The sequence below is a fragment of the Miniopterus schreibersii genome (genome assembly GCF_964146895.1).
Source record: "Miniopterus schreibersii genome assembly, chromosome: 19".
Lineage (NCBI taxonomy): Eukaryota > Metazoa > Chordata > Mammalia > Chiroptera > Miniopteridae > Miniopterus > Miniopterus schreibersii.
The window spans coordinates 36,876,745-36,903,064 of record NC_138119.1 but is presented as its reverse complement, the minus strand read 5'-3'; the positions used below and the strand labels follow the sequence as shown (position 1 = coordinate 36,903,064).

The 26,320-nt window shown below is 53.7% G+C and overlaps 2 protein-coding genes across 4 annotated transcripts in view; both read right to left on the bottom strand.

The window, feature by feature from the left end:
* CD247 (CD247 molecule) overlaps positions 1-12,115 on the bottom strand; it is a 66,368-nt gene extending 54,253 nt beyond the window's left edge. Inside the window, exon 1 of the mRNA XM_081121018.1 lies at positions 11,953-12,115. Coding sequence (XP_080977144.1) covers positions 11,953-12,010 — 58 coding nt within the window. The 5' untranslated portion in view covers positions 12,011-12,115. The remainder of the gene's footprint in view (positions 1-11,952) is intronic.
* A 3,135-nt stretch (positions 12,116-15,250) lies between these two features.
* CREG1 (cellular repressor of E1A stimulated genes 1) lies at positions 15,251-24,854 on the bottom strand (the record flags this gene model as incomplete). Of its 3 annotated transcripts, XM_081120930.1 has the most annotated exons (5): positions 24,474-24,841; positions 20,130-20,249; positions 18,550-18,734; positions 18,229-18,321; positions 15,251-15,733 (listed from the first exon to the last, which is right to left on the bottom strand). In XM_081120930.1, the coding sequence occupies exons 1-4, from the start codon at positions 24,822-24,824 to the stop codon at positions 18,234-18,236; spliced, it is 744 nt and encodes a 247-aa protein (XP_080977056.1). In that variant the 5' UTR covers positions 24,825-24,841. The 3 variants fall into 3 exon arrangements, with proteins under 3 accessions (XP_080977056.1, XP_080977057.1, XP_080977058.1); XM_081120931.1 differs by lacking the exon at positions 18,229-18,321 and having other exon boundaries at positions 24,474-24,854; XM_081120932.1 differs by lacking the exons at positions 15,251-15,733; positions 18,229-18,321 and having other exon boundaries at positions 18,546-18,734.
* Between the last annotated feature and the right edge of the window lie 1,466 nt (positions 24,855-26,320).

The following is a 26,320-nucleotide window of genomic DNA, read 5'->3' as shown; positions in this document are numbered from 1 at the left end:
GGCACCGAGGGCCATGGGTGGGAGGTGCCCCCAGGCTCTCATCCCAGACCCCCCTGATTGTGGGGAGTGAGATTCCAAGGATAGGGTGGGGGCTCTCAGGAGCCCTCACTGATGCTTCCTGGTTTTCTGAGGCAAGACATCCTGTTCCCTCCACCAGATCTGCCTTTTGCCAGCCCCCTTCTCCACGTGGTAAGCAAACTTCAGCCCCTTTCCCAAAGTGTATGACCAGTGTCAGGCCCCTGTCCCCACCCAGAAGGCATGTGGTGCATGGTGGGGGCCAGGCTGCCTGGGTCATAGCCCAGCTCTACTTCCTGCTGGCACATACCCCTGGGCCTCAGTTCCTCACCTTAAAGTGCGACACCAAAGTGCCACAGGATGAGTTGCCTTAATACAGGTAAACAACACACAGAACAAGGGCCCCTCAACAAGTGGCAACTGTCACTGCAGCTTGATGCACTTGGCCAGACCGACATGTCCATCAGCCCCCAAAGGGTGACTTCTCTGAGCGCGGCACCTGGGCTGCCACAGGGCAGGCCCTGCCCTGTCGGAGAGCTGCTTCAGAACACACGTGGAGGGCGCACGAACGCGGGGCCACACTCTGAATTTTATCCCCATCTCCGGTAACATTTCTGACAATGACATGTACTGTCTAAACATACCCTCCTCACCGATAGGAAAATTCCTGGTTTCTCTCTCATTGGGTTTAGTCTTCTCTCCCCAACTAGATTAACCTAAGAGATGCCCTGTCATTGTTAGAGGCAAGTTTGGATCAGCAGGTCCCTGTCCTTGTGGTCACCATGGACCCGGAAGGTCTCAGCAGACATGTCAGAGATGCTGTTGATTTATCTGTTCCTCCTAGTCACGGACGAGATGCCAGGCGGGGGAGTGGGACCCCACTCAGAACTGTGTCACTAAAAGGAAACCCTTCCAAACCCTAAGAGTCACTCCTGCTCAGCCTCGGGAGATAACCTCCTGTGAACAACTGATAGGACAACCTGGGCAGGCCTCTCTTTCAGAAAATTAACTGTGCCTGTCTGTTCTATGGAAATCAAATCACTGAAAATTCACTCATGAAAATTGCTCAGCGAGCACATGAATGCATGCATTACTAAATGATTTAACATTCTCCTAAGTATATTTTTTGCTCGTGGACGTGGCTGGTCTGTCACCATCAAGGCCTCATGGGTGGGCTGAGCTAACACCGTCCAGCCACCCGAGTCATCTGTGGTGGCCATTCCAGTGTAATGCCTCTTCATAGGCACCTGAGACCCAGTGGTCAGCTCAAGGAGCATCGCTTACAGCAGGTGACCTGGTGGCCCAGAGGACAGATGGCAGCAGCAAGAACCGGAAGTGCTGAGTTCAAGTGCCGACTCTGCCCTTGGCCTGCTCTGACGTTTGGCCGGCCGAGTAATTTCCTGGGCCACCACTTTGCCCCCAGTTAGATCTGCAAGTGGAACTTAGAGTTATCTGTCCTTCCAGCTCTAATAGTCTGATTCTGTCGCACTGGGCCAGCCCCACTCAGTCAGAGAAAATCCCCCCAGAGAGGCTTCATCAGCTGCTCTTGTCACTGAAGGAGGAATTCAATGGCAGCACCCCAGCCTCCACCTGACCTAATCAGGATGTGACCACAGCCACCTGTGATGGCAAGTCAGTTACAGGACCTGAGAGGTGCATTCCTGACGACTTGGCAAAATTCAAGTTACTTTCTCATAGGGATAAGTGTGAAACAAGAGTCGCAGGATTTTGAATAGTGCACATAAATTGAGACCGTATTAATTTTTCATATTGCATTGTTTTGAACTTGCATAACCTAAAAGCTCATTAAATGTGACTTGTATATTCCCTCTGAAAGGGTTTTTTAAACTTTCAAAGAGAAGGAATGGAAGTGACAGGAAAGAGAAGTGATGACACAGGGTCAGAGTTGATGGAGAAAGACCACAGGCTGAAGGACCTCTCCAGGGGGAGCACCCAGGACCACGGAGGAAGGACCCAGCAGCACGGTACCGTCTCCCTTGGGCAATCATTCTGCACTGAATTTGAGATGATTGCCAATTTCGAAGTTAGATTTCTCTTTCTTTCTTTCTCTTTCTTTCTTTCTTTCTTTCTTTCTTTCTTTCTTTCTTTCTTTCTTTCTTTCTTTCTTTCTTTCTTTCTTTCTTTCTTTCTTTCTCTTTCTTTCTTTCTTTCTTTCTTTCTTTCTTTCTTTCTTTCTTTCTTTCTTTCTTTCTTTCTTTCTTTCTTTCTTTCTTCATCTTTCTCCCTCTCCCTCTCCCTCTCCCTCTCCCTCTCTCTCTCTCTCTCTCTCTCTCTCTCTCCCCCCTTCCTTCCTTCCTTCCTTCCTTCCTTCCTTCCTTCCTTCCTTCCTTCCTTCCTTCCTTCCCTCTTTCCTTCCTCCCTTCCTTCCTTCCTTCCTTCCTTCCTTCCTTCCTTCCTTCCTTCCTTCCTTCCCTCTTTCCTTCCTTCCTTCCTTCCTTCCTTCCTTCCTTCCTTCCTTCCTTCCTTCCTTCCTTCCCCTCTTTCCTTCCTGAAATCACTCCAGGATTGAAAGCTGCTAGAAAATGTTCAACCCCCAATTTAAAAATGCCTAAAGAGCCAAATCCTCTCTATCCCTCATCAAAATAGCTGGTGGGAATTTTCTTGGGAATCTGTGGCCTGAAACCAAACCAGGAATCCCATCAGCTTCAAGTCTGGGGCTCTGTGTTTAGAGGCACAGCTAGAAACTAGCAGATTTTTCCAAACCAACCAAATCAAGACATTGCTCTAAACATCAAACACCGCTCTCTACACGGTCCCTTCTGCGACCTCCAGCCGGTCCCTTGGGGCTGCAAGATCTCATGATTATAACTTTATTTACGATCCATTTCTGGTTCCCAAGTAGCTCCCTCTCCAAGATGAGATTACAAAGCTTTGAAAATCAGATGTGTCCCTCCAGTTGCCCTGAAGAGCTACTCCTGATGAGGGCTCTGCTGAAATGGAAGGAATTTGCTTTAGAACAGCCTCCCTCTTGGAATTGTGGATGGGGACAGTTAACAATACAGCATTTGCGATGGGCAGGCGGGAGCTGCCTCGTTTCTAAAGAGGATTCCATGGGCCGGGTCAGCAGAGAGACGGATGGGTGAGCCGCGGTGGGTACAATTATTTGACTTTCTGAGCTGTTCTTTTGAAGCCTCTACACGTAACAGAAAGAAAAAGAATAATCTTCTTTGACAACCTTTTGTAGCTCAATCTTTATTGTTCCCTTCGAAATCCAAAGAAAAACGGACAAGATCCATTGTGTCCAGAAAGCGTTTGTGTATTTATGTAGGTCTGGGCTTTGAAGCATTGGTAGTTAAGTGGGAGAAAAGACAGAAATTTCTCTCTAATCTGAGGAAATCAAAGGGGCGATTTCTGAAGCTCTCTAGCCTAAAGCCAAATAGCCCTGGGGGGTATCTCTGGTATCTTTGCGACTAAAGTCAGCATGGAAATTAGCACAGGCTCAAAAATGATGGAAATTAGACTGGACCATAAAGAAGTAAGCCTCTAGCAAATGAAGACTTTTTCATAAAACCCAAGAACGTGACCTGCAAGACCAGGGAGGCTCTCCTTGACTATGGGCTTTATCAGGTGACGTCGATCTCCCAGACACTGGTCTGGTCCACGGGCTGGTTGACCAACCTTCAGAAGAACTGTGTGCTTCATGGGGCACATGACAGGGCCTTGATCAGTATTTACTCACTGATAAGCGAGTGGCTGAGCAGGTGCTTTGAATAGTCAGATATTAAAAATAGCTCTCGGTCTGGCAATGTCAACTCTCCATGGCCAAAGCAGCTCACTGGGGGCCATGCTACTGGATTGCCAGGCTATTCCGAGGGCAGAGAGAAAGGAGAGCACCCAACGCATTTTGACTGATAGCCAAAGCTCACAGGGTGGCCGCTGTGGGAAGAACTGGTGAGAACTTGGGGGGCTGATAATATTTTCTGCTGAATCGACATGAATGCTGGGCCTCTCCACCATGAGAGGGCCTCACCATAGGGAACTATTTGCATTGGGTTTTTAGCCCTGAATTCTGAGAACAATAATTTTCCACCGTCTTTTGTCGCCTTAACTCTGGTAACAATGTCAACAGTGGGTCAGGGAGAGCCCCATGCATTTGGCTTGAATTTAAAGGGTAGTCAGGGTTTCCACAGGTGGGGGTGGGGACAGAGTCTGATCCTCAGTAGAGGGACCTGAGAGGAAGAAAGATGCAAAGAGGGGAGAACAGCCGCTCACTTGGGATGTGGGGGAGTCCTGAGGGGGGCCGGGCCTCCCCAACGTCAGAAGTCTCTGCATCTATAAAGAAGACCCTCTCACCCGTCTGGACCCGGGAGGTTCTAGTTTGGACAGAGGTTTTCTTGTCTTCCTTTCACACAGAATCCCTGGAATGCGCTCAGTGACGTCTGGGCCCCGTTACGCACCTACCCGGACTGCCAGATCTGAGTTGAAGCCGCGTTTGCCCTTCCTTCTAGCCGGCTGCTGCCACTAGCCTCCTGTGAGACCCGCAGACCACTCACCGGTGCACAGAAACATCTATCTGCAGTCGAGCACATGCCTGTACCAGGCGCAACAGTGCATGCACACGCGGAACACACCAGAACTGCACACTGGGGCCTGGACACCTACACCCTCGCTGGGGCACAAGTGACGCACACTGACACGCCTGTGTGCCAGCCCCCACTTGAGCTGGAACCCACAGGACAGGCTGAGCGCAGGCTCTTCCAAGGCAGGATCACCTGGCTTGCGGCCTTCCTCCCGGAGTGGGTCCCTGTGGCCAGTCTGCCCCCGGTAGCAACACGCCGTCTTTTCTGTTATTCCCCCGGAACGCGTCGCGTCCCCAGCCCTCCACCATTACTCTCAGCCCACGGCATGAAGGGCCGAGCCGCCTCAGGACAGCCATTCAGGTCATGCCCCGGAGCCAGCCCGGTATCGATGGGCAGGACACACAGTGACCTGCTAGTGTGCACAGCAATGGAGAGGCAGGGGTTTGTTTAACCCTCAGTGGGGGTGTCAGTTTATGTTCTGGTCATTCTCTCTGGTCCCGAGGTTCCCAAAGGCGATGCACCTATACACAGGCCAGCACCCCTACCTATGGCCGCTAAAGTTCCTGGCATTCTCCTTTCCCCAAGCCTCCCCCAGCCGCTCTGAGAGGCCCACTGCCACAGATGTCCACAGACAGGGCGGGCAAAAGCAGGTCATAGCTGTGAGTACGCGGAACAGTTTATTCTTGTATTATTACTTATTAATCATTGGATTATTTTCCACACAAACAACTGTAAACCTCCTCCTGCCCCGCCCTGTATTTAGCTCTTGAATGCTTCGTGTATTCGCTCAGCTTCAGATTTCTCATCTTGGTTTGCTTTGCTCCAGTCGGCAGCATAAGGTCTGTACTCCCCGAGCTCGGCCCGGGCAGACCCACGTGGACGCAAGGCTGAAATTCAACACGGCGACTGGAGAAGGATTACAGACACTGGTCCCCCAAGAGCAGTTCTCCGCTCCTTGAGGCTTTCGTTCAAAAGCAGATCCCAGCTCAGAGCCTGCGTGTTTCTCTGCTGTTCTCTCAGAAAACCTCACACAAGCAAAACCCTGCACGTCGCACGAAGAGACATTCCTATGAAACAGACCAATTGCAGACTCTTATTTAGAATCAAAGCCTCTGAAATAGGACTTAATGTGTTGATTTACACATTTGATTTCCACTCATGCCTAAGGTGGTGGGATGGGGGCACCTGCTCATGGAAACAGGTTGAATTGCAAACTGAGGCTCGTTCCTCCCCCCCAAAAAGCTCCAAAATAGATATACTTATTAAGAGCAAAAGAGAAAATGTGGGTTTTTACCAGGTTTAGGGAAAATGTGAGTTCAGAACTATAACAAAATGCCACAGAGAAAAAACAACTCTATGTGAACAACCAAATGTTTCATACTCAGCAGAAAAATTATATTAAATGAAGATATTCAGCATCAAAATAATGATTTTTTTACTTTAAAATGGAGGGGAAACAGTAATAAGTGCTTCCTGAGGGGACGCTTTCAAAGGTGGGCTCAGAACTCAGTGGCGGGCAGATGCTTCTGCAAACCGACGGAGCGGGTGGGCGGGGGCAGGCGACGCAGGGGCATGGGCGCCAGCGAGGGCTGGAGACACTGCCTGGGTGCAGCTCCACTCTCAGGCTCCTCGCCAAGCCTCAGAGCCCCATTTTCTTCCTTTATAAAAAGGGAGTCCCGGCTTTTCTGCTGCTTGCCCCAGGACGGCGACAGGGACCAAGCCCAGAGGGGTGTCCGTAGCACTTTGCAAACAGAGGATGGGGCGGGGCGGGGGCCGGGGCCCTGCCCGGGCCGGGTCCAACGCTTTCTATTTATTTGTTCCCCTTGAGCCTGAAAATCAGTTGCTGAGCAGCACAAACCGTAAGAGGCTAAGGAAGTGGACGGTGGACGCGACTGGCGTCCCCACCACTGCAGGATGGCTGCTGCGGGCCACAGCTCGCTTCCTCCCCGAGGGAGCTCACCAAGAAAGCCCTGCCGCTCAGTAAACCCACAGCCCAGGCACCACGTCAGGAAGAAGCCAGAGCCGCTGTCGCCTTTTTCCCAGCAGAGCCTCCCGCTGGGCTCCCGCAGCCAAGGAGCCAAAGCCACCGTGAAGCGGGGTCCAGACAAAGGGCCCTGGGCTGGGGGACGGGGTGAGGTCAAGGTTCCTCGCGTCCTGCGCCTGGACCCTGGGGCGGGGGCAGGGGAGCTAAGTGTCCTTTACAACCGTGTGATTCCAGACCACAGGCCGTCATTCAGCAGCCGAAAGGGACGGTCAACCCTCTCAGCCGGGAAGCTACAGCCCGGGGGAGGTCCTGCCAACACTCACACTCACACTCACATTCACACTCACACTCACATTCACACTCACACTCACACTCACATTCACACTCACACTCACACTCACACTCACATTCACATTCACACTCACATTCACACTCACACTCACATTCACACACTCACATTCACACTCACATTCACACTCACACTCACACTCACATTCACACTCACATTCACACTCACACTCACACTCACACTCACATTCACACTCACACTCACATTCACACTCACATTCACACATTCACACTCACATTCACGCTGCAATTTAGCAGCGAAGGAAGGAAAGGAAAGCCGGTTAGGACCTGGGTCGCCTCTGCACTGCATGGGAAAGTGATAGTCTTGCTCTTTGCAGGTTGGGAAACTGAGGCACACCCGGGAATGGCTGCTGTTTTTTGAGCACCGTGTGGAGGTACATCCAAGAATACCTCCAGCCCACAGCGCTCTCCTGAGCTGCACAGTGTGACCACCGCCTGGCAGAGGAAGTCCCGGCTCTGAAGGGGGGCAACTCGCGGCAGTGACAGGCCGGGGACGAGCCAGGACTCGGACCCAGACCGTCCTGGTTCCGTGGCCTCCTCTCCCCGCACTGTGCTGCCTGCTCCCGAGAAGACAGAAACCGCGCAGATGCACAGAGTTAGAAACAAAACTCTCTTCCCCCGACGAGATTGTTTTGCACAGAAGTCTAAAGCCCTGTGAAATGTCCTTTGAATTCAACCTTTTCATTGTCAGCCCTGCAGAAATTAGCCCAAGGACGTATTTCAAAAGAAATTTTAACAGCTGCATACGTAAAGATTTTCTTGCAGGGTTAGCTATAATAACAAAAATTAGAAACAGCCCAAATGTCCAACAAGAAGGAAATAGTGGAGAAACAGGAGGACGAATCATGGTAGTTTACAGAGCAATTAAAAGCTATTGTGAAGGCCAAGCATGGAAAAAAGCTGTAAAATAAAGGAGAAAACGCATGAAACCATTCCTATAACAGCAACTATATAAAGATATGTACGCGCTTGTGAAAATATTGGAATGGAACATGAAGAAGTGAAATGAAAAGTTACTGGGTTAGCTTGGTAAGATTATGGACTTTAAAAAATTGATAACTTCTTCTAATGATGTTTATGGTATTTTTGTTAAAAGGCCTGAAATTAAGACAAGAACCAAAGGGGACAGCTACACGGAACATTATTCAGTCACCCAGGCCAAGCTGAATGCGGTGGTCAGATGCCGTGTTTTGTCTTTTCTTTCCATATTCTGAGCAACTGGGCAGTTGGATAAAACTGAATAATGTGATTTATGCTACAATCCACAAACTCTTGTTTTTGTCCTTGGTTCCTTTCTTTAGCGTGTTAGTTCATTAGCTAACCATCCCCAGCGGTGGTGGCCTTTGTCACTTTCCGCTTCGCTCCATGTTAAAGCCAAGTCAGAAAAATGAGAGTCTTTCCTCATTTATTTATTTTTGAGACATATTAGTTGAATCAGATGAAATTACAATTTTCATAGGTCCAGAATAAATAGATAAATATCTGAAATTTCATATGATCCAACCAGAAAATTTTAACAACGGCAGGATTTTACCTTAAACCATCCTTACAGCTATTTCAAATCGGTCTAGTCACTCAAACTGCTGTCTCCTCCACCAGTTTAATTTTCTTAAAAAAAAACACAAAACACCTTTAATATTACATTCTCTATAGGAAAGGTCTAAATAAGCCTTTAATTTAATCACGGAGAAACGTCTAGATTCCCTCATTCACCCAGCTCGTAATTCACCCCACGCTCTTTAGTGCTTGGGGACCCTGCTCCCGGCGCTGAGCGAAGGGCTGGGACACCGGAGGGGAAGGACCCAGGCGTCTGGAAGCATAACCTCAGCTTTTTAGGCCGGAAGAAGTGGCTGTGCACATGCAGGGACTCAGCGACCCTTTTGTTTCAACTAACAGATCAAATGACCGGTTTGATCATTTCTTTACCAAACCGACCGAACGTTTGCTCAGATGGATTAAGTCAGCATCACGTTCGTGTCGATGAGAAGCAGCCGTGGCCCAAGCAGAGAAGACCCTCAGTATGAACCCTCCTTGCCGTCCATGCAGCCCGTCAGCCAAGCCCAGGCGAGCAGACGGGCGGCCCAGGAGCCCGGGGCTGCGTCTGGACAAGTCTCATGCCAGGCAGTCCCCAGAGTGCCCGGACCTTCCAGTGAAACACGAGGCGCAGTGCCTGGGGACTCTCGAACGTAAAAGTGGGCACCCATTAAAATTAAATCTATTTTTAAAGGCAAAGGCAAAGATGAGAAGCTGTTAAATGAATACACCAGTGGTCAGTCACTGAACAGGAGCATCCCAGGACTGCTTCTGGGGCTTTTCGAGGCCGCGGAGGCCGTCCGCAGGCCAGCAGGTCTGAGAATTTGGTCAGAAAATTACGCGACTCATCCGGATGAACAGAGCCGGGTGACTAGAGGTTGAATTAAACCACTGGTGAAAAACTTGTCCAGGCATCGCTTAAAAGCTCCCCTCGAGCCCAGCTCCAAGCAGTTTAGGCAGAGGTCTGCCGTTCGAGATGTTTCCCCCGAGCACCCGGGTGCTGTTCACCCGCTTCAGAGTCTGGGCGGCTGCCCTGACCAACAATGGCCGGTGGGAGCACGACCCCCCTAACTCGGTAGAGTCTGTTTTTCAGGCATGTTTTCACTTTGGGGGAATATCCCCTACTGAGTAAGTGTCTTAAAAAATAAAAATGGGAGGTTGTCCTGAGACCCACCGACGCTCTGCTCCGGGGCCCCCGTCGGGCCGACGGGCCCTGCCACGCCCTGTGCTGCTGTGAGCGAGCTCGGAAGCCCAAGGAGCCGGACACAATGCCCAGGGCTGCCTCGCAGCGAACTAACCATCCTGACCCTGGGCTTCCGTTTCCTGTTCCTGGGCACCAAGAGGTGGTAACAGTGATAATTAGTACAACTTCCACGAACTGGCTGTCGGTTATGTTTCGGGGACCCTACAGTCACTTCTCATGTCACTGCTCTGCAATGAAGGTTCAACTTACTCTAGGGGGGGAAACTGAGGCCCAGAGAGGTTAAGTAACTTGCCTAAGGTTGCACAGCCGCTGTGATTGCCCTGACTCTTCACACCATGTCCAGCTCCCTCTTTGAGGCTTGTGTCATAGCTGCATGGCCTCACAGACAAAAGGACAGAGGCCACACAGACCACCGAGCACTCTCCGGGCCACTGCGAGATGGGGAGTTAGAGGCACCGAGGAGCTGAGGGCTCTGCAGGCCAGTGTGTGCACCTGGCGTCAGGCAGGTCATCTCAGCCTCTGCCAGCCTCAGACGCTGCTGACGGGGACGGCCTCGGGGGACTTTCGCCCAGGGAGACCTCGCGTAGACGGGCAAGGTTCATTACTCGCTTTGATCCAGATGATCAGGGCATGTCCAAGGAAATGCCAATGGAATAGTCTTAGTGAAAAGTGGATGTTTTAAAAAGGTCTGTAACTTCATTGAGCAAGAAAAGAGAGAAGACCAGAGGTCAAGTTCTGCAAGTAGCCTATGCTCTGGGGCAATCGCAGAGAGTGTTAATGGCCTCTCTGAGTCCCCCGTCCCTCACCACAGTGGGCCTAGGTCACTTTGAAACACTTTTGTTCAGGAGCCACATCTATAAGGAATTTTCCTTACATTAAATTTCCACATCAACCCCGGCCAGGCCTGCTCTGTGGGTTTGGAAATGGGCCAGAAACCCTCCTATCTGCTGGGCAGGGTTTTAATTTCTGCTCTTGGAGGCCACCAGCACCCAAGCAGCTTTTCTTGTCCTTTCTAAACCCACTTTGCCCCAATCTCAGTGGGCCCACGAGGAAAGTCCACATGGTGACTGACCTCCCAAGTTCTGTCTCCCATGCCCAAGGCCCAGGGTCCGAGCCTCCTGCTTTCAGCTGGGCACTGGACTCCCGGGCTGCTGTGGCTGCGGGTCCCCTGGTGCCCTGGGTGCCGGGACAGGCTGCTCTGGGCACGCTCCGCTGTCCCCACAGCACTTTGTGAATCACACCCAGGCAGGCCTTTCTGAGAAGAGAGCTGTGATCTTACAGAAAAGCCACCGTCACTCAGACCTCAAAACCCCCGGCGCTGGCCGGGGCTGTGCCACGTCCCCAGGCAGGGGCAGAAGTGCCCGTGGCCTCTCCTGCCTCCCGCCACTGTCCCGTGCTGAGGTGAGCAGAGACGCTTGGGACAACCTTCCCTGTTTCTTTAGGTGCAAACACAGCTTGTCCTGTTCCTTATAAAGAGATGTGAAGCTCGTCCCCTGAGAAACACCGTGGGGGTGAAGAGTCTAGAAACGCTTCACTCTGGGAACTGAAAGGAGGTGAAGAGTAAGTTCTCTTGTTGGGTGTTTGTCACCCATGGCAGCGACTGAACAAATCGCCTCCTCTCCTCTGTCCCTTACGTTCTGTGTGGCGTTTTTGGCCTCAGAGATCTGCCTACGTGAGGGTGGGTGAGCCCCCGGAGCCTGTGATGGGTGTGTGACAGGGCAGAGCTGGCCCTGGGCGCAGAGCTGAGCCTAGATGTGGACCCCACGGAAGGCCGTGTCCCTCGTCCGTTAACCCCACTTAGTCCCTGGACCACCGAGGTGCCTCAAGTCAGCCAGGCCACAGCTGTGACCCTGCCTGCCCAGCGCGGGAAACGTTCTGTTGATGAAGGAAGGAGGGGCCGAGCAACGGAGCCAGGGGGTAAAAGAAGACGCAGAAACTAGAGCCAAGTGGCAGCTTGGAACCTGGCCTGCCTCACGTCCTCTGACCCCACCAGCTTCTGCTAAACGCGGGGCCTGCCTCAGGTGCTCCCCCGCTTCCTGCCTCCTTGTCTTTCCCGACCCTCTGATCACTGGAAAAATCCATACCTTGGGCAGGTGTGATTCGAAGCCACTGCCTCTGACCTGAGGCTCGCTTGCTGTGAAGCCACTGCCGGCAGCACCGAGCCGCGCCCCACCCTGCTCGGCTGCCCACGGATTTTGGAAGGACAGGGTTCGAGGAGACACCAGGTCCTCACCAGTCCCCGACAGTCCCCCCCACACGTGCACAAAGTTCCTCAAAGTTCCTTGCCGTCGATGTGTCGGTCTTACCTGCAATTGGGAACTGGGCCTGCAGGATGGCAGCGATGACAAGCACCTCCCACTTCATGCTGTCCTGTCCCTGGGATGGTGCTGGGATGCCGGTGCCGTCGCAGCCGTGGTGGGACAAAGAAGACAAAGGGAGTGTGTGCTGGCTGCGCTCGGTGCGGCCTCCTCAGGAAGTGGAGGACTCGGGCTTTGAGAGGAAGGCACCTGCCAGCAGCAAGGCCCTCGCCCCCCCCTCGGTTCACGGGCAGGAAGCTCTGGAGGTTTGAGGGTTTGGGGTGTGTGTTGTCTGCCTGCCTGCCTGAATTTTGTTCTTTCTCTCATTTAACCACTGTTTCATTTTTCTTCCCCTCCCCCCTAATTTTGGTCTCATTTTAATCTAAGTCCTACTTTGATTGGTGACGTCAGTCCCTAAGCAGATATGAGTTCCCGGTGCGTGGAGGAGCACTCGCCACTTTCCCAGACTCGGGTGACTACTCTGGGTCGGGGGCAGGCTAACGCAGCCAGGCTCACACCGTCCCTGCTACCTGTGTGCTGCGTGGCCTCAAGGAGGTCACCCGGCATCTCTAGACCCCAGTGTCCTTATCTGTAAAGGAGAGGGTCGGAGGAGGTCTGAGCCTGCAGTTCTGAACTTGGCCTGGATTTGGAACTTTCATACCTGATAGGGGGAATGGAATGTAAGGACACAGCCGTCTTGGGGAATAGTTTGGCAGGTTCTTAAAAAGTTAAACATACACTCACCATATGATCCAGGCATCCCACTCCTAGGTATCTACCCAAGACATGAGGAAGTATATGTCCACAGGAAGACTTAGCATAAACAGTCACAGTAGCTTTATTTGTAACAGCCCCAAACTGGAACCACCAAATATTCATCAGCAGATGTATGGATAAACAGGCAATGGTATGCCCATTTTTGAGAAAACTCAACCTATAGGTTACTAACTGCTATTTAAAGCAAAGGAAAGAAAAACAACTAGTATTTATTGGGTTTTTATCATTTTTATTTTTTAAATATTTTAAATTGCTTTTTAGAGAGATGGAGAGAAAGAGAGAGAAACATTGATGTGAGAGGGAAACATCAATTGGCTGCCTCCTGCACGACCCCTTCTGGGGACTGAGCCTGCAACCCTGGCATGTGCCCTGACTAGGAATCGTACCAGAGAACTTCCGGTGCACAGGACGACTCCCAACCAACTGAGCCACACTGGCCAGGGCTTTATTGGGCTTTTAGATGTCCAAAGTTATCAGTAACCTAAAGACAATACCATTCTTACCCATCAAATCCGGGCACTGCGTGAGCACATCACACCCTGCTTGCAGGACTAAGTGATAGAAATTCTTAAGAGTAGTTTGCAACATGTACCAACAGCTTTTTTCTCTAAGGAAATAAATATAGTTGTAGAAAACAGTTCATGTATAAAAAGGTCTGTCTCTTAAAACAGGGAGACATTGGAAGTGACTTACATGTTCAAACGCGGGAGAGAGCGGTGACAGTCCTGAGCTCGGCCTGGCCATGTCCCTCCCGTTAACTAATGTAGCTCCTCCAATTCCCGCAGCCCTTGTGGTTCTGATGGGTGCTGAGCTGAACCCCCAGCTGCAGGGAAGGACCTGGGACCTGGGCTGGGCCAGTGAGGGCGCCCCACTCCCAGACACAGGGACCACCCAGGAATGGCCCCCTGGCTGGGAAGGAGGCCTCCTCTGGCTCTAAGATTGCTGACTGCCATTAAGACCAACACGGTAGAAAGAGGCAAGTTTTGAGGGAGTACTTTCAGGTCGATGAATGCCTCTTTGCTTCAGGGACTCTGACTGGGGTTTCTGTCACCAGCACAGGGTGCCAATACAGGCCGTTGTTGGTCTGATGAAGTATTCTGCAGGTTTCTAGTAACATAAGCTTATGACCAAGTGAAAGAAGCATGATACGCAATCAGTGATCCTACTAGTCAATGTTATATTTAAACACTTCTCGGAAGCAGAGATTGGAAGAAAACACATCCAAATGTTAGCAGCCATGCTGGCTGGTGAGATGATACATTTTTAAACTTTTAAAATTTTCCAGATTTTTCACACATCTTACAATAAATACTAAGAAAAACTAAGAAAAAGATGGAGTTTTACTGGCTGATTTATAGTCCCTTAACTCCCGAAAGGATTTAAGTTAGAATTGCCTTCTCGGATGAAAATGTACAGAGCACCTGGTTCTGAAGTGGTAGTTTGGAATTTCCCTAAAAAATATTGGCCTACCAGCTTGACACAAAGTAAAGTGGTTTTGTTTTCGGTAGTAAAACTGAAAGCACGCCCACTGTAAGAAACAGAATCTCCTCTTCCATCGCCAGGCGCCTTCAGTCGGCATGTTCCTAAGAAGGGCAGCGAGACACCAAAGGGGGAGCGGTGTTTCCGCAGATTCCCCCGGGCCCCGCCTCCGTTCACCGAGGGTTTTCTCCGCCCCACCAGGAGGTGCGGGGAGCTCCAACGACTGGAAGGCGGAATACGCTGTGATCATCGGCTGGCAGCACAGATCCAAGGGGCTTCCGGGGCCTCGGTCACGCCCTCTTTCCACTTTTCACTTTTCCTCTTGGTCAGAGCCACCCTGTCCCGTCCGAGACACTCGCCCTCGCCGGCTGAGGCCAGGTCTCTGTCCCGCTTCTGCAGGAGGTGGGGTGCAGGGGGACCTGAAGCACGTGACATGGAGGGAGTGAGCATGAGACCAGGCTCTGTGTCTCCTCGTGTCCCTGCGGAGCTGCCTTTGCCCCATTGTCATCATCGAGGCCACCACCCCCAAACCCAGCCGGTGGTGTCACTCAGGCGCCTTAAAAGGAACCGACATCTGCCCCAAGAGTGGTGTGCAGTGCCCTCTGGTGGTCAACCGGAACACAGCAGGAACGTGCTCTGTCCGTCACCCTGTACCACCTGCTGTGACCGTGGCTGTCCTTCCTGAGATACCTGGATCCGACCTGAATACAGGTACCATTATATGGCACCGAATGGTGACACGCACAAAATCCACACTGAGTGGGTACAGAAAGAAAAGCAGATAGGTGTCCTCAACCTAATTCCGTCACAGGCACTGCAGGGAGGCACTAAGGCCCCGAGGGCAGACCCTGGACCAGGGCTGCATTCTGGCCAGGCCCCAAATTTTAGGAAGTGATGAGATGTTTGCCAAAGGGAAAGAGTCCCTTGAAGCTTCGTAACAGCCAGTGTTTGATTCGACAGCACGCTAAAATAAAGACACAAAGGGTCTCGACAGTGTCCAGTAAGAGTGTAATGAATATGAACATGTGTGTAAGAAAAAAAATCCAACTCATACATTAACATAATGCTTTTAATTATTAATGCTTTGCATAAGAAACTATTTTACCAAGTTTAATGTAAGTCATTTTTCTTTTCTTTTTTCTTTTTTAAACCAGACGCTGTTGGCTGGATCTTGGGTAAGTTCATTTTGTTTTCAAACATGATGCTGGGAACCACTCCTTTCTCGGAGCCATCGAAGGGTCCATGCTTGACTCCTGACACTCCTCTTTACGAGGGGTCTTATCTCTTCTGAAACCATGTATAAAGGTAATGAAACTATAAATTTAAATTTATAAAATTTAGCAACCACATCTTCCAAGAAATCCAGTAACACTCCAAATTGATCTGTTAATAAGCAAGAAAACCAGCCACGCATAAAAGCAAATGGGCTGAGCTTCAGGACGCTTTCCAGAGAGGAACCTGGGGTCCTTCAGGTCTGTACGAAACGTCCTAAAAACTTCACCCATGTGGTTAAGTTGGGCAAATTCTGCTTCACCTAAACAGAGGAGGAGAGAAAGAAGGATTATTTCATTAAACAGGGTTGACAAATCTTAAAAGTTAATTCATTCTAGGGAAGGACTAGAGAAACTCCTGATGTGATGGTTTAAAATTCTGAGCTAACTCCAGCCACTCCGGTGCACTGAGGCATCGCCTGAGATTCCCAAGCTCTGCTGTCAATGTGCCTAGAAATTTCCATGGTAGCCACCATCACCCCTGTCCAAGGAGGATGCTGACACATGCGCTGGACACAGCGTTATTCAGGCTGTGTGGTTCTCCACTCAAGAATATCTAAACGTTTAAAAGACAAAAACAGTTGAGAACAGAAGGGGTCCCAAATATTAGGGAAAAGGGTGTTAGTCAGCCAGTGCCCAACGGTGTTGAATCCAGCTGGGGAGGTGACCTTGACCCACTTTCCTGTTGCAGCTTTGACCACGGCTATCAGAAACTCCCTCCCCGGGCACGAGAGAACAGGCGAGCTTCTGATCCATGACCTCTCCTGACCTGTGTCCTTACCAGGGACCAGGCGGGCACACCAGAGGAGTTGGGAGGAGGCCTGGTGCTCAGACTTAACCGTGAGCAGAAGCAACTGCTGATTGTATGAGAACTGCTTACTCAAGGGTGAGGCATTTGTGCTGAAATGATCTCAAAAGATGCCTCTGAGTGAGGCAGATCCCGAGGTGCAGAAGGCTCAGGGTGTTTGTAGAAGTAACATCCTGTGGCAAGCCGGCCGCAGGGGCGGGGGAAGCTCCGGCAGGCCTGTGAGGCCCGTGGGAGGGGTTCCCCAAGAATGTCAGGCCCTCCACCCTGACGGATATTACTGCCCACTCCCTGGACTATGGGACAGTGCTGATGGCAATCCGAGTGGGCGGCATGGTGGCAGGGCCACTCCCGGGCCCTGAAATGGGCTATTAATAGTCAGGCCTGTCCAGAAAGATCAGCTTGGAGGCACCGCCCATCCCCAGACTCTGACGTCCTGCCTCAGACGGGGTCACGCCCGGTGCTGTCTTGGGCATCCCCTCAAGGACTGGAACGTGCCCCCTCACCTCTGTGCTGCAGGACAGTGAGAGCCTCACGTTCACCCTCCCCACTCAGCATGGAGACTTAGAGAAGACACTTGCTCGTTTGCTGTTAGAGCGAGCACTGCCCGTGGGCACGTCATTTATGCAAAGACAGCTGAAGTCAGAGACAGTCATCCTGTGAAAGTCCACGCCAGCCCTGAGGGGCGGGCTGGGCTACTGGCTGACCTCCTGGGTAACTAGTCACTGGCCATCAAGCTGCAATGGCCACCTCTGGGTTCCTATAAAGTAAGTGGCTTTGCCAGCCCAGAGGACCACCGCTGGCCCGCGCCCCCTCTCCCGCACGCGCGTGGGCTCTAGTCAAACAAGAAGCCAAGAATCTGTCTCACTGATCAAGCTGCAGGTCGCCGGTATTTACAAGACACCTGCTCTGTGCCATGCATTGTCCCAGGCCGTGTTTAGGATTTTTAAAAATCAAAATAAAAGCTGAGTTTTGCTGTGAAGAAATTTACAATCGTGGAGGGAAGTCGACAGTTCAGCGTGGACTGATCTACAGTGTAGTAACATGCAGGATATGTAAGGGCTGAGAGCAGAAGCCCAAACGTGAGCTACAACCTACAGTCCAGCTTTGCAGCCTCACCTCACCTCTGCCAACAGCAGCCGGTCATCACAAGGAGACCCTGCACTGAGTGGCACTGGAGCGGGAGCCCGGCCAGCCACCGGGGGGGGGGGGCAACCTGAGGGGCAGCACGGCAGCCTGGCTGGGAGGCCGGAGGGCTCCGGAGCTGGGGTGCCCAGGCGTTGTGTTACTGTTGTGGTTGGCATCACTGTCCATCAGGCCGTGAGGATGTCAGGTGTGTCAGGGCTGCCTGTGTCACCCGGGAAGGGCATCAGGTCTTGCATTCCTTCATTTCACCCGACCTCATTGCAAATCATCCGACTACACCTCCTCTTCAGGTCGTTCTCCCTCCTCCCCTCCTGTGCCCACGTCCTGGTGGGGAATCCACTCAGCCCCACAGGCACTCCCAGGGCTGGGGGCTGCTGGGGACAGGGTCGCGAGCTCAGACTCGAGTGGGGGTCATGCAGTCCAGAGGCAGCCGAGTCTGATGCTCCTGAGAAAATGCCATCACGGGTCAGAACGGGGCTCCACCCAGAGCCCACAGCACAGCCCCACCAGGTCTCAGCCTGTGGTCTGGCCTGTGGGTAGAATCAGGGGGTCTGTGAACTTGGGTGGAAGAAAAGTTTTCACTTTCATTAAGCTCTAACTGAAATTAATCATTTCCTTCCGTGAGGAATGCAGGCAGCAAACCGCGTGGTTACAGTGTATCTGACTCTGGCCAACAGAAACACAGAATCGCAGACACTTTCTTATCATGGCCGAGCTGGTACAGGTGTCTTAAAATAGTTTTCAGTCCTCACTACTGTGAAATACATTATTTAATGTGCTCATTTAAAAGCCAACATGTTACTATACCTCAATTACAGTTGGGGGCGTGCATGAGGCAGCCGATCAATGTTGAGTCTCTCGTCATTGATGTTTCTCTCTCTCTCCTCTCCATTCCTCTCTCTGAAATCAATAAAGATATATTTAAAAAAAAAAAAAAGTACTTCAATATCGTTTCCTTTGTAATCCTAGGTATTTTGTGCATTAAAAAAATACTATTGTGAGGGTGGTCATAGGCCTTACCAGTTTGCCAAGAGTCCATGGTACACGAAGTGGTTACCACCCCCCTGGCTTAAGGACCACTGATGAGGGCTGCGAAATACGGCGAATGATGTATAAATGAACACTTACTGAAATGTGACATTGAAATATTCCTCGGGCGTCACTATTTTGGGTCCACCGAAGTAGTCCACGAGCCAGATGTTGGTTATGTTCAACTTGGCAAAGAACCAGTCGTGGCTGGAAGGCCAGTCTTTCATCTCAGGGTGGCGAATGAACAGCGACTGCTTTGCAACGTCCCTCTCTGTCTCGTTCACCTAAAAGGCACACGTGAAATGAAGGCTCTCGTTTTGTTCTCTCGTCTGTTAGCAACATGTGCTTCCAGTGTTCTACAAATCCGACAGCGTTTTAGTTAGAGATCCTGATTTTTTAAAATTAAGATATAATTGACATACAACATTGTATTTGTTTTCCGCGTACAACGTAACAGGGTGTACAACTTTGTCACCTGTATAAACTGTGAAACGATCACCACAGCAAGTTTGGTTAACAGCATCGCCACACACACCTACAAAAATGCTCTCCTCTTCTTTTTCTCTTTTTTCTTGTGATGAGACTTTTCTTAAAAAAATATCTTTATTGATTTCAGAGGAGAGAGAGATGGAAACATCAATGATGAGAGAGTCATTGATCGGCTGCCTGGTGCCCTGACTCGGAATCAAACCACAATCTCCTGGATCCTAGGAAGATGCTCAACCGCTGAGCCACACCAGCTGGGTGCGGTGAGACCCTTTAAGATCTACTCTAAACTCTGATCATAAACTTAAGGAATCAAGAGAGAATGAAGGAAGCTCAGCAACGCAGAGTTCGCACGTTGGTGAGAACGGGTGTGTGTGGTCATGTGGGAGACCAGCCGGAGTCCCAGCTTTCATTGCTAAATGGCGATTTTGAGCTGTCAGAGTAACTGGCACAAGGCACTAGAACAGAGGCCTGGTGCCTCTGACGTGTGCCAGTAGCTCGTTTATCCCAGGACGAGCGTGTGTGCAACACAAGCTACCGGCACACAAAGGGAGACGGTCTTCAGGAGACACACAGTGAAGTCAGGAGCACTTGCTGCGCACCCCTTGCTCCTGCCCGTGAAGGACACGCAGATGCCTCCACACAGAACTTCGAGACCATAAAGAGAACGTGCCCGAGGTGCCGTGATCATCAATCGGGGCTCCTCGCCCTCGGCCCTTCCCGCAGTTTTACCGAGCCTCCTCCCTCCAGCACTCGCCCCAACTGCCTGGACGCACACAGGACTCAGGAATGGATTCTCCCCTCCTGACCTACTCAGGGTGCTCCCTGCTCTGCGCCACTGTGCCGGTACAGAGACGGGAACCCCAACACGGGACTGTTGTCTGGTGCACATCATGGCCAGGAGAGGGAGCTGGGGTTGAGCGGACGGTCCTCGTTTAGGGGCTTTACAGCTATTAGATCTGTTTGGCCTCAAAAAATAGTTCCTTTTGCTTCTGAGTGTCTCACTGAAGGCCTATGTGAAAGCAACTGGCTGAAACCTTTACTGCTTATGAAACGATACAGTAGAACATATTCTAACTCTGCATCTCAATCGCAAATCAGCTTCATTTTATTCTCAAACTGTCTCTTCCTTCACTGTTAACAAGATGACACTCTTCTAAAGCCAGTCTCTGTTTCTGCAGGTAACTACGTACCTTGGTTACTGTCCCTGCCAGGATGATGTGGGCACACAGGGGGCTTTGGGGATCAAACCCTTGTTTCCTGCAGAAGTTAGTCTGTGCCAAAGACATGGTCAGCGTAGCATATGGATTCTCCTGGAGAGAGAAAATGAAGACCTTCCCGTGAAATACTGTCCCTGGAGAGGTAATAAATTTCACAAGTCACATACACACCATCCCCAGAGCTTGGCAGCTATTCTTCCATAAAGCAATGATTTGTAAAACACCACCTTCCACTCAGGACAGTGACAATTTGGAGAGAGAGTGATCTTGACCCTCTCTCCAAAGGGGGGAGGGGGCATCTATATTTTAAATTAACTGACTCAGAATTATTTTAACACTTCTTAAACTCCTAACTTGTCCCATATTCCCCTAAGGATTCATCATTACAGTACGACCCAAGTGCAAGGCTGATCTTTCACCGACAGATCTCGAGGGTTAGACACTAGTGAAACTAGGGCGAGAAAATGCCAGTTGCTCAACTAGTTGATTCTACAGTTTCAGCAAGAAAGTGGCTGAGTCATGCTTCTTGGTTATCTTGTGCTGGCAGAAATGGTCACGGGATTTCAAATGGGAGAAGTTCACTCTTGCCCTGACAAAAGAAGAAAGCTTGGATGTGGAAAGTGAGGCCAGGACTAGTTCTCTCTTTTGCAGAAGTCAGCTTCCCAAAGGCACTGCTGACAGCAAGAGTGGCACAGGCGTTTTAGACTGCTTGGCTCTTTCAACTCAAAGGTCCTGTGTAGGGAATTCTGCCATCTCATGGTGACCCATCAAAACACTGCGTCTGAAGAGATCTCCTTGAAACCATTTAGTGAAATATTTGCTGTCTGTACAGTATTAGGCAGGGTGCCCAGGAGAGGCAGAAATGAGGGGGCGGGGGACTGGGACCAGGCCTCCCTTTTCTGTGAGTTTATAGTCTGGCTGAAAGTCAGACATAAACAAAACTTAAATAATGCAAAACAAAGATATGGAAGACATCAAAAGACAGCAGCTAACTAATTGCCAAGTGGCTGACATAGTAAGTGGTTTTCAAGTTCAGTGTAAAGAGCCTTCAGCATGGCCTGGAGTGACACAGAAGCCGTAGGGAGTCTTGCAGGGAGCCTTGCAAGATAGTCGCAGCGAGGGTGCTCAAGGCCAAGGGACCTTGGGCCTGCAAAAACACAGAGCAAGAAGTGTGAGGCATGATGGGGTAGTGAGAGACCCAGTTTGCTTGAAGGAGGGGCTTTCTGAGGGGAGGGTGGCTCAAAACCAAACTCAGGAGTCTGGAAGGTATTTCCTGGCTGGCATCGGGCAAGAATTTAAAAATGCTGATTTCTGGGCTCCCTTATCAACCTGGGTACATATGCATTTTATTTTATTTTAATTATTATTTATTATTTTAATTAATTTTATTTGTTTATTTATTTATTTATTTATTTATTTATTTATTTTAATAGTGGTGGGTTTTTTTTAACCCTTACCCGAGGATATGTTTATTGATTCTAGAAAGAGGAAGAGAGAGGAAAAACATCAATGTGAGAGAAACATCTTGTATGTGCCCCAAGTGGGGACTGAACCTACAACCTAGGTATGTGCCCTGACCAGGAATCAAACCCACAACCTTTTGGTGTACGAGATGGCTCTTCCACCAGCTGAGCCACCCGGCCAGGGTGGGTACATGCATTTTAAGCATTTTAAACAAACACCCAGGTGGATCTTACGCTTCGGATGTCAAAGGTTTCCGAACAGAAGGCAATACTGAGTGGTCCACGTCAGTCTGGTGGGCAGAGGCAGGGGGTCGGAAGCAGAAGCAGAAACCGTAAAGCAACCCTGACTGGTAATGGGTGGAATCCGAGTCAGGTTAATTCTGATGTGGCCTCACCTTTTCGCTCCCCGTGGAAACCTGCAACCCTGGGCAGGGTCCTCACCACTCTCTTCCCAGATTAGTCAAACCTGGGTTGGAGTCCTACCTGACAGCCACTAGCAGGCTGGTCACAGCTGAGTCCCTGCCCCTCTGAGTGTGTCATTGTCACAAGTTTAAACGTATCATGTATAGCAATGGTTCTCAATCACCTCCCCCAATCAGAAGCATCAAGCGAGGGGAGGGGGAATAGTGAAATATATTTCAATAAAATGCCTTGGCATCGAGTTTTTTAAAGTCTTCCCAGGTAACTATATTTGCAGCCAAGGCTGAGCCCACAGACGGAGTGGAATGAGCCTGCTCCGAGCACACGCTCCGGGAGTGGAGCGGGCCGGGGTGAGAAGACCGTGAACCGGGTGGGGTGGCGGTGCCTGGGCCACCGAGGCAGCTGCTTCCGTTTTTTGCTCAGACAGGGCAGGCCCCCGCTGTCACCAGATCTTCCAATTTTTCAAGAAGTTACAAGTTTAGATTTTTAACTGAAATGGCAACTAGCTAAAATTTATTTAAAAAACAAAACAGAGTTCTGTGTGGGCCAAAGCAAGCTGGTTGGTGGACATACTCAGTTCATGAACCACGGGTCCGTGGCCTGTGCTGTGAAGGCAGATGGACCTGGGGGGAGATTCCTGTCTGGCCGCCGGCTTTGGGAAAGTTCCTTCACCCACCTAAGCCTCGGCGTGAGGGAGTAAAACCTCCTCAGAGGCCTATGGAAGGAGGCGAGGGCTGGAAAGCGATGGGCCCCTGGCAATGGTGCCTGCTGAATCAAACACCGCTTGCTTTCATCTTATCTTTCCCAACAGCGGTGTCCTGTCCCAGTTAACCTCAGGTCTGGGATCCCGGTCAAAACACCCTCCACCAGATCCGGCCTCAAGCCCACACTGCGGCTCCAGCCTCCCCGACGCCGGGTGGGCCGCGGGGCGCCCCGCGGGGCTGTGAGTGGGTGGGCACCGGGGGCGCCCCGCGGGGCTGTGAGTGGGTGGGCAGCGGGGGCGCACCCCGGCGGTGTGAGTGGGTGGGCAGCGGGGGCGCACCCCGGCGGTGTGAGTGGGTGGGCAGCGGGGCGCCCCGCGGGGCTGTGAGTGGGTGGGCAGCGGGGGCGCCCCGCGGGGCTGTGAGTGGGTGGGCAGCGGGGGCGCACCCCGGCGGTGTGAGTGGGTGGGCACCGGGGGCGCCCCGCGGGGCTGTGAGTGGGTGGGCAGCGGGGCGCCCCGCGGGGGTGTGAGTGGGTGGGCACCGGGGGCGCCCCGCGGGGGTGTGACTGGGTGGGCAGCGGGGCGCCCCGCGGGGGTGTGAGTGGCTGGGCAGCGGGGGCGCCCCGCGGGGGTGTGAGTGGGTGGGCAGCGGGGCGCCCCGCGGGGGTGTGAGTGGGTGGGCACCGGGGGCGCCCCGCGGGGCTGTGAGTGGGTGGGCAGCGGGGCGCCCCGCGGGGGTGTGAGTGGGTGGGCACCGGGGGCGCCCCGCGGGGGTGTGACTGGGTGGGCAGCGGGGGCGCCCCGCGGGGGTGTGAGTGGGTGGGCACCGGGGGCGCCCCGCGGGGCTGTGAGTGGGTGGGCACCGGGGCGTCCCGCGGGGCTGTGAGTGGGTGGGCAGCGGGGCGCCCCGCGGGGCTGTGAGTGGGTGGGCAGCGGGGGCGCCCCGCGGGGGTGTGACTGGGTGGGCAGCGGGGCGCCCCGCGGGGGTGTGACTGGGTGGGCAGCGGGGCGCCCCGCGGGGGTGTGACTGGGTGGGCAGCGGGGCGCCCCGCGGGGGTGTGAGTGGGTGGGCAGCGGGGCGCCCCGCGGGGGTGTGAGTGGGTGGGCAGCGGGGCGCCCCGCGGGGGTGTGACTGGGTGGGCAGCGGGGGCGCCCCGCGGGGGTGTGAGTGGCTGGGCAGCGGGGGCGCCCCGCGGGGGTGTGAGTGGCTGGGCAGCGGGGGCGCCCCGCGGGGGTGTGAGTGGCTGGGCAGCGGGGCGCCCCGCGGGGGTGTGAGTGGCTGGGCAGCGGGGGCGCCCCGCGGGGGTGTGAGTGGCTGGGCAGCGGGGCGCCCCGCGGGGGTGTGACTGGGTGGGCAGCGGGGCGCCCCGCGGGGGTGTGAGTGGGTGGGCAGCGGGGCGCCCCGCGGGGGTGTGAGTGGCTGGGCAGCGGGGGCGCACCCCGGCTTACGCCTGGCCCTGCCCCCACGGCGGACCCAGGGTGGGGGAGACGGTTTCCCATCAGCTCCGCCTCCCACCGAGGCAGCGGCGCGCTCCGGAGGCCTGGAGGTCGCAGTGGCCACTGTGGCCGTCCCGATGCTGGACGCCAGCTTCTTGGTGCAGGAGGGAAAACCCCCGTCTCAGAAGGAGCGGGGAGCAAGGGAACCCCGAGGTCCTCCACTTCCCGGCCACCCCGACGCCCCGCGAGCCCTCCCGCGGGCGCAGTCAGGGCCGCGCCCGGCGCCGCGCTCACCTGCAGGTTGCCCACCAGCTGCTGCATGGGGCTCAGGTAGAAGTAGGGCACGCCGCTGCCCGCGCCCGGGGGCCCGTCGCTCAGCGACAGGACGTCGGCGAAGGGCCAGCCGCGCACCGCCTGCTGCGTGGAGATGGTGCCCAGCGCGCCCCAGTCGCAGACGTGCGTCACGAAGCGGGCCACGCGCGCCGCGTCCTCGCGGGGCGGCAGCGGCGGCAAGCGCGAGGCTGCGTCCCAGTCCCCGTGGTCGCGGCCGCCCCGGCCCCGCGCGGGTGCCGCCAGCAGCGCCAGCAGGGCCAGCAGCGCGGGCGCCAGCAGGGCGGCGAGCGGGGCGCGGGCGGGCCCGACCATGGCGGCGGCTCCGGCGCAGTCCCGGCCCGCGCCTCCCGCGGCCCGAGGCAGCCCGTCGGGGCCCCGCCCCCGAGGCAGGGCCCGCCCCCCCGAGAGGAGCCAATCGGGGGCGGGGGCGGGTCCCTGGTCGCCCAGCAACCTGCGGGCTTGGCCGTCAGTCTTCCCGCAGCGCCGGCCGCCCAGCTGCGCGGGTTGCGAAACGACCCCAAGCGGGAGGCGGTTTTGTTGGACGCGGGGAGAGACGGAGACAGAGAAACACGCGACTTGCGTGAGTCGCCTCCTGGGCAGGGCCACGGACGCGCGGGCGGCGACACGGCCCCGCGCTGCGCGCTCCGGGTCTGCGCGGCTGGCGGCGGCGGGGAAATGCGGCGCCGCGCGCGGGTTTCCTCTTCTGCTCGCTGCCCCGCCCCGCCAAACGCGGCCAGGGCCCGGGATGCGGGACCGCAGCCCGAAGCTCGGGGCCTGCACCGCTGCTGGCCCAGGGCTCTCGGCAGGTTCTGTGCCCGAATTTGAACTCACTGGAACCGCTTGGGGGCCTGTTAAGTCAGCAGGCGTGGGGTCAGTGGTTTTGCTGACTCTCCTCATCCCGGGTACATAGCATTTCCGTTCACTCCTCCCAACAGGGTTCCCCCCGTTCGGGGCCGGTGGTTGCGATGTCCTGGGGCGCGGTCAGTGCGCTCGCGCCGCCTGACCTGCAGCCCTGATGACTGAGCTCGGCCCTCTGGCCCCGGAGCGAGCCCCGACCTTCGGGCCTGGCCTCAAGTCGCCACCTTCCTTGTGCGCGCCGCCTGCTGCGCCCACGCGGGAGCTTGCCTGCTGCGCCCACGCGGGAGCTTGCCAGCTCGCGTCCCGGCCCTGCCGCCACGGGGCCGAGGCTGCTCAGCAGAGGTGACGTCGGTTCCCTCGGCAGCCGGCCGGTCGCGGGAGCAGGTGCGGGAGCAGGTGCGGGCCCAGGCGGTGAGCCGAGGCCGCGCCCCGTTTCTGACGCGGCCCCCCTGGCAGCCGAGGTCCCCAGGCACCTCAGGACGTGGGTGTGGAAACAGGACTTTACTCCGGGGACTGGATGGTACCCCGACCAAGGCTTTCACACTCAGGTAATGGGGGTGTGAACAGCCCGTACTCAAAGTTGGTTTCCTTTTTAACGACTGGATTTGGAAGAGCTTCAAGCTAGATGGAAAGCTATGTGTGAGAGATTTCAGAGGAGGAAAATCAGGTGTATCATTTTCAGAACAAATACTTCATCCAAATAGTGCCAGTGCCTGCCAATGGCAAATAGTTCCTCCTGAGCCTGTTGAGGAAAGAGTGTGTCCGTAATTTCAAGATTGGAGTTCGAACCTCAGCTCTGCCACCCTCGAGCCATGTGGCCATGGGACTTGCGGCTCATCTTTTTGGGCCTCAGTTTTCTCATCTAAAATGAAGCGTTGGGTTTGATGATCTGACACCTCTTCCGGCTCTAGGTTCTATTTTTCTATCAGCATGACTTTTGTAAGTTTCAT